Source organism: Saprolegnia parasitica, assembly GCF_000151545.1.
Source record: "Saprolegnia parasitica CBS 223.65 unplaced genomic scaffold supercont2.78, whole genome shotgun sequence".
In the NCBI taxonomy this organism is placed as follows: Eukaryota; Oomycota; class Saprolegniomycetes; order Saprolegniales; family Saprolegniaceae; genus Saprolegnia; species Saprolegnia parasitica.
This window is the reverse complement of record NW_012156472.1, coordinates 109,888-119,725: the sequence shown is the minus strand read 5'-3', so window position 1 is coordinate 119,725 and position 9,838 is coordinate 109,888. Positions and strand designations below refer to the sequence as shown.

Sequence of the window (9,838 nt, the reverse complement as noted above, 5' to 3'; positions counted from 1 at the left end):
GCGGCCGACTTTCGTTGGAGCGCGGGCCATACGAGCTGCTCTCGGGCTGGCCGTGGTCGAAGGACCGCCCCATGGAGCGGATGATCGGGCTCTTGGACTGCATGGAGAAGAACTCGGCTGTGTGGTTGCCGCTCGAGCCAATGTCGTCGAGGTCGAGCTCCTCGTACTGACCGTCGTCGACGCCCACGGGCGCGGGGATGCTGATCGCCATGGGCGGCTTGCTCGGCATCGGGGGCTTGGCCTCCGGGGTGACGAACGTCTGCAGGAGGCGATTCATGCGACGTCAAAAGCACTCTGGACGTCGGCCAATCACAGACCAGTGGGTGCGTTTTTCTGGAAACACGCACCTTTTTGCGAGGATATGACGTGGCCTCTCCCACATGTAGCGTCACTGGCCATTTTGGGGCAGCGCGAAGAGGACGCGACGACAAGGCTTCCGACTCGACAAGGCTGTCGTGAGGTGCAGTCTGTCTACGTCGTCTATATCCAAGCTTCAATCTCTTCGAAGAGTGTACCACATGGGCTCCAACACGGCTGACCAACGACAGATAGTTCCATCAACGAACGGTAGACAAGCATGACACGCTGCCATGTTTGATTGGCAGCAGCACGTGTTGTGCGACTAGCTCCTCATTGCAGAGACAAACTCTTCTCGGCACTAGCACTGGAGAGTATCAACCTGCTGGGGTATACCTGGATGCATGAGGATGCTCCTCATGGCGCCAGGCCTCGACACACATGCCTGTGGACTGCCTCCGACGAAAGCCAGAGGCTAGAGTTGTCTCGGGCCCGCCGAGCTCGGGATGTATGGCGAGAAGCGGTTATTGATATTTGCGCGGGGGCAAGACGAGGCGACAAGTGTATGGGATCGACGACCCGTCTTTGACGCACAGGGTTAATGGTCGAGACGGAGCATGAGCTTGGCCGTGCGAGATGCAGCCACCGACGGCGCTTTGAATGGATGAGTTAAAAGTACTTACTTCTTTGTTATCAAGGTTGCAAACGTCGTTGATGCAATCTACTTGGCGATGGCACCGCACCAGACAAAGCCGTTGGCCATGTGAGCGTCACAATCGGACTTTTTCCAGTTATCGATGCAACCAGAAGCCGTTTGGCATCCGCGGCACGTGCCGCAATAGCCGGGCTCACCACACCAGACGTAGTGCGGGTTCGCATTGCAGTTGGCGAGCGTCCAGTCGCCGTGGCAAAGGCCGTTGCTCGGGGAGTAGCAATTCTTGCAGTTGCCGCAAGTGGTCGCTGGCGCCTTCGTCGTCGGCGCCACCGAGGGCGTTGCGGACGACGGCACGGGCGTCACGGACGGTGTCGGAGCCTTGGTCGCCGGATCCATGTCGCAGTTGGCGTGCGTCGCCGAAGCAGCGGCGAGGAGCGTAAGGCACATGGCGATGGAGAACTGGACCTTCATGGTGGAGAGCAAATTTGGAAATGAGCGTTTGGCGACGATCTCGTGGTTCGTGCTCCGTCTACCGAAGAGTTTGCAACAGGATAACAGATGGTAGTGTTATCACTTGTCGAGTGAGAGCTGGTTGACGATCGGTATGAAGAGCGACAGTGCATACATGGTAGCTTACAGAGCGATGGACCTTGTTTTAGTATCGAAAGGGACGCATGGAGGAGTCGCGGGTTCGTATTGGTTCCCAAATATTCGCACCTCTTGGTGACGGCTCGTTGTGAAAGGGCACAAATCCAAAACAGGAAGGCACTAAAAACATCTGGGTAAAGTCGACTATTGTGCATGCTGCTAATAGTATAGTGTGGGACACTTGTGCCACACGTTGAGCGATTTGGACGCTCGTGAAGAGCACAAGTTTGTGCACTGCCCTTATACTGTACTACAAATGGACTCTATAAACACGATCCTTATCGCTTATTGAGCCAATGGGCTGGAGAAAATGAGAAAGGAGAGAGGTCACAGTGCTTGTGAGGCCAGCGTCATAGGACCAAGATCCACATCTGGTGGCGCTGGATCTGGTAGCAGCGCTGGCGTGTGTGGCTGATAGCATCCCGCCAACTGATCGTGCAGTGCATTTTGAGTCCGTGTCGCAACCGGCAGGAGCTTACTGTACAAGTACTCTACTGTAGTCCAGGCTCGCCGGCCTCGTGCGTCACAAAGGCTGCTCCATTAACTTGTGATCATTGTCAATGTGATCAATGTTGTCCACGCAAACGAGGGGACAAGGGTATCGAAACATGCACTCTAGGCGACAATAGGGAATCCTTTCTTTCCATCGCCACTGGGCGTATCAGCGGGTGTGTGCCTGCGCGAGCAGTGCCGTGGAGTACACGACACTTGCAGCAGAGTCAAGATATGATCGGACTTGGCAGCTCGTGTGTAATCCAATCTGTTTTTATCCTCTGTACCTGCAGTACACGGTGGGAACGATGGAAGGAGCGTAGAGCCATTTCGCCTCAACGCGCTTTTCTATGAAAGTTTCGCTTCTGCTACGTGCCCCACCTCTGGTATTCTATTTTGCCTGCAATGCTTGTGTCAGTGGTCATAGATGACCAATGGCCCACGTGATCCAAGCCAGATTAAGCAAGCGCCTTCTCGTGATCGGGCCGTATATCAGGTCGCTATCATTAAGGCCATAAAATTACTTTATGACTTTGCTATCAATAGCTCCAACGCCAACACTGCATTTAACCACGAGGTACAGTAGTATGTCTGCACCATGGGAGGATGTTAACTTGAGATCGACTATAAGCAATGCATCACGTTGCCGAAGTCCACATGTGCATAGGTGGAAGAGTTATGGAGACGAAGCGTGTCGGCCGTTCTCAGAACCCTAAACCGCAATAGACAAACCGCTCGCATACACTACCTGTACATGTCGTAGCTTGTATAGAGCAATGCTGCCGTGTATCTCAAAGAGTGTCTCTCGGATATGTCCCCTAGGCCCAGTGATATACTAGGGTTGGGGATCCATGCGAGAGACAGACAGGGAGGTACAATAACCGCGGCTCTATACCATCTAGCTACCGTATGCAGTGCAGTTGTCTCAAACGATTTAACGTTACCTTGTCGGCAACAACTTGATGTACATATACATGACTTGTGTGAGATAAAAGAGCAGTACTAGAAGTTCGCTCTGCATTCGGCACAAGTGTCCTCGGTACCGATGCCTTATCACTCCAAGCGCAGGTCGACGTCAAGCCCAGTAGACATCGGAATCGCAATAAAACCTGTAGCACACATACTGCTGCTCTCGGAGCCGCCTGTCCCCACTGCCTCTGATGACATCGCAGCCTCTGTGCTGCAGTGCGTCCGAGAAGAGCATCAAGGTGGCCAGCGGTGTCGACGGTTCAAACATCTTGAACGCACCCCAGCCCTTTGCGAGATCTGTCGAGGCATCGCCACTGCGATCCAATTTAGCCTATGTATGGCGAACCCGTACGCGTGTCTTTTGCATGTCCAAGCGCCACGTCACAACCCTCTACATCTGATATTGCGGTTGGTACTATATCAAGGCTTAGAGGTAATGCTAGTCGAGACTACCGGACCAAAAACTCGACACATCGCAAGCGTCGCACTGAAGTCTACTGCTGCTAACGCAAATGCCACTGAAAGGAGCCAAAACGACGCTGCCCATCATTTTTTCACCGGCAAACCCTTGCTATCAATGCACCCCTCATGTACCATGTCACAGTTCACGTGATTGACCTCGCGCTTGGCCTCTATACCCGATTGGCTGCCCACGTCCCCTTTGCGTCGTCTCCGCGCGGGAGAGCTTTCGCACCGCCTCTTGCGATCATGCCCTTGTGTGCCGACGACATAATGCACGTGCTCTTAAACGTTTGTGGAAGCGTCCGAGCGGCTTTCGCCTCGTACATCTGCAGGCGTCTTGCATACGAACCAAACCTTTGCATTTGCAGTAGGCAGATGCTACTGCGTTGCATCTGTGAGTATCGACGTGTGTCGTCGTCGTGAAATATATAAGCAAAATGAATAGCCGTGTGAACAATGCCAGCCACGCACACGGTCCATGATATCGAGGCGACGTCGCATGTGTACTTAGACCTTGGTCGTCTTGGTGGATCCAGGAAGAAGCTCGAGGCCCAAGTGGTCGTCGTCGCAGGCGCTGACGTTTTGCGAGCTGGTTCCGGTCACAAATAAGGCGACACCGAGTGCTAGCGTGACCCACGAGATGCCAAAGAAGAGGTAGACGTCGGCCGTGTAGTTGCCTGTCACGTCGCGGAGGTACCCCACGAGCACGTTGCCGATCGTCATGGCAAGCGCATCAAAGACCTCGAGGACGCCAAACGCCATACCGTAGCGTTCTTGGGGCACTGAGGTCGCAAGCGCCGCAACGAGGACGGCGGGTGTGACCGTGAGGCAGAGAGAGATGAGGAGCAGCGTCACGATCGGCGTGTACGGTGTAAAGAGGAGCCACGCAAAGGCGACGACACCGCAAACCGTCGACGCGAGAACGTAATGCAATCGGCCATGGGTTCGATCCAAGATGAGGCCGAGGACGGGCGATGTGAGGACGAGGACATGGGAGAGACTCGCGAGGACACCCGAAAGCACGAGCGAGTAGCCGTACACTTGGTACAGGTAGCTGGCCGAGATGTTTTGGAACCAGTGGAAATTTTGTACATATAAGATCTGCAGCGCGAGCACGAGCCAAAACTAGAATTGCATGTCAGCACCAGATAGATCGATAGCAGAGAAGTAACGTACGAGGCGCGGGAGTGTGCCCACGAGCCGGAGCGACTCGCGCGAGAGGAGTCCGTGCTTGCTGCCATGCGCCGGCGGCGCGACCCGTGGGCTCACAAAGGCGGTGAGCCACGGCAGGCGCGGGTCAATGTCCTCGACGGCCAAGGTTCCGCGCAGCGTCTGGAGGCGCTGCGTGGCGTGGATCACGACGCACGCACAGGCGAGCGAGATCAGACACACCACGTCGCCGTACCAAAAGCTGTAGACGTAGCTGCCAAAATAGAGTGCAACCGGAGCCATCGTCCACTTGGCTACCATGCGCGCGACGTTGGTCATGGCCACGATGATGCCCATCGCACACGTGATCTCGGTCGTGTCGAACCACGTGGCGGCGAACGCCCGCGCGCCAACGTACACGCTGCCCTCGCCCATGCCATAGACGAAGCGCCCGGCAAGCGCGAGCCCGTAGCTGTGGTGGGCCATTGCGAGCGTGAAGATCGTGTGCCCAAGAATCATGAGCCCGACAAAGATCGCGAGGCAGCGGCTGCCATCGCGGTCGAGCCAATGGCCACCGACAAACGGCAAGAGCAGGTTCGGCCACGACGCCGCCGACGAGAGCGCACCGTAAAACGTGTTGCTGATCGGGTACGCTGGATCGTCGAGCATGAGCTGCTCGACGGCTGCCATCCCACTCTACAGACGACGCCATGAGTGGCATACAGGCGCTCGCATAGTACCCGAATGAAGTGGCCACTGAACGCGACGCCGCAGGTCGCGACGAGGAGGAAGAAACGGTGGCTAGGGCTAAACGGGCTCCAGAAGCGCCACGCCGACGTCCGCGTCACGACGAACGTCGCCTCGACAAGCGGCGAGCGCTCGGCCGTTCGTGCCAAGGATCCCATCTCTCTCTCGCAACTTGAAAAAAGACTGGCTGCCTGCCATGTGATTGGCGTAAAGATTCGCCCGCAGCTTCATCTGCGTTCTCATTGGTGGATATCTTGGGTTGGGCAAGGCCATTGGGCGAAGGCAAACGCTCCAACGAGCCAAAGATTCCCGACGACCGCGAGGACGGAACGCGATGCAGTGTCTTGGGTACACGGCGATAGCGTGGGTGGCGCGACGGCACCTGCAACGATGATTCCGCACTTGATCTCTCGCATCATGGTGGGATGATCCTGCGACAGAGTGCGCTTGATCTTTGCGTTGATGTAGGACGTTGGGTGCTTGATTAGGGCGTCGCTACTGGCATCGGCCAGAGCGGATTGGCAGAAGGGCGCATGCCACCGGCCCAATCGCATCCACGCATTGTGTCGCAAGGGCGATGCGCGCTGCCAACTCGAGCGTACCGTAGGACAGTGCATAATCTTTCAATTACAGCTCTCTATACGGTGCCTACAGATATTAGTGCAGACATGGCGGCGTCGAGCGATTCAAAGGTGGTCCTCGGGGTCGAGTAGCTTGGCGCTTACAGGCGTGCGACCCAGATGAACGGCGAACACGGGCGTCGAATGTGGCGGAACCATCGCGAGCGTGAGCATCTGAAGCAAGAAGAAAAGACCGTCGGCCGTCAACCGTGAGCAATGGTCCTATCGCCCTACGACAAGTGAGAATATCCGGCTAGTGTCGTAGCAACCGTTCGACGCGGGTCGATTGTAAATTCTGCTAACGTTACCCTGCTCCCTACTGCAAGCGACCGTACTGCATCGTACTGCATGGGTGACTGTAGACGCAGCGAGAGCCAACGTCACATGTGGCATCCAAGTCGGCGTGGCCCGCAAGGCTATGCAACAGTCTTGAGACCGAGCTCAAGCTACGGTGCCAAACCGCTGAGTCGCACAATTGACCCACGCGGGTTCCATATTCCGACATCGTTGATTGGTCTTCGAAATTTTCAACGCTTTTCATTGGTCCGTGCCACACGGCATGTGCAAAGAAAGCCATCACGCCGCCACACTGGTTACACCGACGGCTGCAACTTCAGGTCCTGGAGTTTGTCGCTTGCACTCGAAAGCGACCACCAACTTGTTCAGATTCTCACTTCCCAATTGGCCTCCGACCGACTCGACGAGCCATGTCGTCCCGCGCCTCCGAAGCCACGGGGCTCCTCCAAACCTCGTCCCGCTACTATGGCGCGTCGGCCTCCTGGCTCTTTTGGCTCCCGACCGCGCCGAGCCACCGCTTTTACCTCCTCGTGCTCATCTGTCTCATTCCGTTTGGCGGCCACTTCGTCAAGGTAACCTCCTCCTCATCGAGTTGTCGCCCCTTTCCTCACACGTCCATGGCATAGAATGAAATGTCGTCGCTCCAACAACTCATGATCGACGACAAGGAGTTCCCGATCTCCAACACGATCTACGGCGCGTTCAACTCGGCGGTCTCGGTCCCCAACATGATCATCCCGTTTGTCGGTGGCCACCTCCTCGACTGCAAGGGCCACGTCACGATCCTCTACTTCCTCATCCTCATGTGTTTGGGCCAAGCGCTCTTTGCGTACGCGATGCAGCTGCACTCGATCTGGCTCGCGATGGCCGGCCGCATCATCTTTGGTCTCGGCGAGGGCAGCGTCGTTGTCGGCGGCCGCGCGATCGTCGCGTACTGGTTTGACCGGTCCGAGCTCACGTTCGCCATGGGCACGTCCGTTGGCATCACCAACATCTCCAAGATGCTCGCCAAGGCCACGGTCGCCCCCGTCGCGCTCTACTTTGGCAGCTACGTGTACGGTCTCTGGTACGGCTTTGTGGTGTGCGTCGTCTCGCTCTTGGTGGCGCTCGTCGTCGGTCGCGCCGCGCAGACGCTCAAGCGCATCAAGCGCGACGTCAAGCACCAAGTGCGCGCGGGCGCGGAGCTCGTGTCGGTGGTGGCGCCGTCGCTCACGTGGCTGAGCTCGTACTGCTACGTGCGCCGCGCCAAGAAGGCCGAGGTCGCGCACGAGAAGCTCTCGTTCCTGGCGATGGGGTCGTTCTCGCCGCTCTTTTGGCTCGTTGTCGCGCTCCACGTGACGTTCATCAACGTGTTCCACCTCTTCCAGAACGTCTCGGCGAGCTACTTTACCCAAGTGCACGGCTACTCGATCGTGAACGCGGGGTACGTGAGCAGCCTCGCGCACGTCTTTGTGATCTTCGCGCCGCTCGTGGGCCTCGTCGTGGACTGCGTCGGCGGTCGCATCCAGCTCATTCTGTGCTCGTCGTGCCTGAGCATCCTCGCGTACACCTTGCTTGTCTTTACCAACGTCTCGCCCATCATCTCGATGCTGCTCATTTCGCTCTGCCTCTCGGTGACGCCATCCATCTTGCTCTCGAGCATTCCGCTGACGGTCTCCAAGCAGCGCTTCGGCACTGCGTACGGCATTCTCGAGGTCGTTAACGGCTTTACCGCCTTCAGCGGCAACCTCGGCATCGGGTACCTCCGCGATACGACGGGCAGCTACACGATCGTGATGCAAATCCTCATGGCCTTTGCCTGCCTCACGCTGCTGCTGACGCTTGCGGTGGGGTATGTCGACAAGACACACGGCGGCCACCTTGCGACCGCGACCATCAAGAAGAAGGGTGAGGTCGACGACGATGAGCTCGTCGAGGCAGGTAGCTCGAGCTCGAGCGCGGAAGAAGGATGCGCGCCCAAGATCCACGTGTAGTGTGGCTCGAAAATACCCTAGCCCTATACGAAATCAATGTTTAGTTGGAGAATCCTTTATGACAAATCACCCGCTGCTTGTAAACGGTCACGTTCGTATCGTGTGCTCTGGGGACGACGGAGGATGGCTCGTTCGGCCAAGAAAGAATTCGTTGACACACGAAGAATGTCCCACCAAACCATACCGCTCGTGGCACGCGTCACTCGCTCACCGCCACTCCCCGTACTGTAGGTGTACCGTAGTGGCATGAAAGGACGTCGCCTCACCACCAATCAGTAGGGCTCGACGAAAGGAATTGTTGTCGTCGAAGTGAGTCTACTAGTATTTCGATACTACACTGTAGTATAAATTATTGCACTCGACTGTTTTTCGAGGTGGACTTGCGACTCGGAGTCTGCTAAGACTAACGGCAGCGACGAGGCGTAGCCGTCGCGGAGGCGAGGCGTATGGACGGCGCAGGCCGAATATGATGGCGCAAAGCGTTCATCATGTGAAAGAGACACATCACTAGGGTCTTCAGTAGCAAACGTTGAAGGTGCCGCTTGGTGCGAAGCCTCCGGACGAAAGACTCAGTCGTTCAAGGCGTTGTACGTCGTCGTATCCTTGTGTCGGCACCGCTGCTCTCCACGGTCACTCGTGTTGTGGACTTGTCTAGAAGTGCCAACGAGCATGCATACAAAAAAGCTTATTAAATAGGGATCCACTTAGACATATACGCCTTCGGGGCAGCCGCCGTCGCTACCAGAGGTGCTATAGTCGGCCTCCCGCAGCTCCACATCGTCGTTCTTGTTGGCAATCGTGGCGGCTGCAAGGTGGTTGCCCGTCCGGGCGTCTTCGCGCGCAAGCGCGAGCGCCAGCACGAGCGTCAAGATCGCAAGGCCCAAGAGCACTTGCATGACCGCATTGTAGCCACCCGAGGTGTCGAGGATGTAGCCGATGCTGAGGTTGCCGACAAAGCCGCCGAGGGCGTCGACGACCTCGACGATGCCGAACGCGGTGCCGAACCGATGCTTGGAGATCGAGAGCGCGATGCTGGCCATGAGAATCGTGGGCGTCACCGAGAGGCAGAGCGAGATCATGAGCATCGGCACGATCGGGTTGATGGTGGTAAAGACAAGCAAGGTGTACGCGAGGATGCTCAGGCACGACGAGCACAGAATGAGCTGGATGCGACCGCCGACGCAGTCCACGACGAGGCCCACGAGCGGCGCGAAGATCACAAACACGTGCGCGAGGCTGCTCACGTACCCCGCGTTCACGATCGAGTAGCCGTGCACTTGGGTAAAGTAGCTCGCCGAAACGTTCTGGAAGAGGTGGAACACGTTGATGAACGTCACGTGGAGCGCGACGACGAGCCAAAAGAGCGGCGAGAACGACCCCATCGCCAGGAACGAGAGCTTCTCGTGCACGACCTCGGCCTTCTTGGCGCGGCGCACGTAGCAGTACGAGCTCAGCCACGTGAGCGACGGCGCCACCACCGACACGAGCTCCGCACCCGCGCGCACTTGGTGCTTGACGTCGCGCTTGAT

The 9,838-nt window shown here is 57.1% G+C and overlaps 4 protein-coding genes across 4 annotated transcripts in view; 1 reads left to right on the top strand and 3 right to left on the bottom strand.

Moving 5' to 3' along the window:
• Nucleotides 1-1,018: 1,018 nt before the first annotated feature.
• On the bottom strand, nt 1,019-1,423 carry SPRG_12588 (hypothetical protein; the record flags this gene model as incomplete). The annotated part of the gene is made up of 1 exon (XM_012351333.1): nt 1,019-1,423. One exon carries the CDS (start codon nt 1,421-1,423, stop codon nt 1,019-1,021), a length of 405 nt encoding a protein of 134 aa, XP_012206723.1.
• Nucleotides 1,424-3,880: 2,457 nt separating this feature from the next.
• Nucleotides 3,881-5,592, bottom strand: SPRG_12587 (hypothetical protein). Its single transcript, XM_012351332.1, has 3 exons — nt 5,413-5,592; nt 4,700-5,368; nt 3,881-4,648 (listed from the first exon to the last, which is right to left on the bottom strand). The coding sequence occupies exons 1-3, from the start codon at nt 5,575-5,577 to the stop codon at nt 4,031-4,033; spliced, it is 1,452 nt and encodes a 483-aa protein (XP_012206722.1). The 5' UTR covers nt 5,578-5,592; the 3' UTR covers nt 3,881-4,030.
• Nucleotides 5,593-6,661: 1,069 nt separating this feature from the next.
• On the top strand, nt 6,662-8,396 carry SPRG_12586 (hypothetical protein). Its single transcript, XM_012351331.1, has 2 exons — nt 6,662-6,908; nt 6,963-8,396. The coding sequence occupies exons 1-2, from the start codon at nt 6,747-6,749 to the stop codon at nt 8,307-8,309; spliced, it is 1,509 nt and encodes a 502-aa protein (XP_012206721.1). The 5' UTR covers nt 6,662-6,746; the 3' UTR covers nt 8,310-8,396.
• Nucleotides 8,397-9,013: 617 nt separating this feature from the next.
• SPRG_21161 (hypothetical protein) overlaps nt 9,014-9,838 on the bottom strand; it is a gene marked incomplete at both ends in the record, with an annotated part of 1,575 nt that continues 750 nt past the window's right edge. Inside the window, one exon of the mRNA XM_012351338.1 lies at nt 9,014-9,832. Coding sequence (XP_012206728.1) covers nt 9,014-9,832 — 819 coding nt within the window. The remainder of the gene's footprint in view (nt 9,833-9,838) is intronic.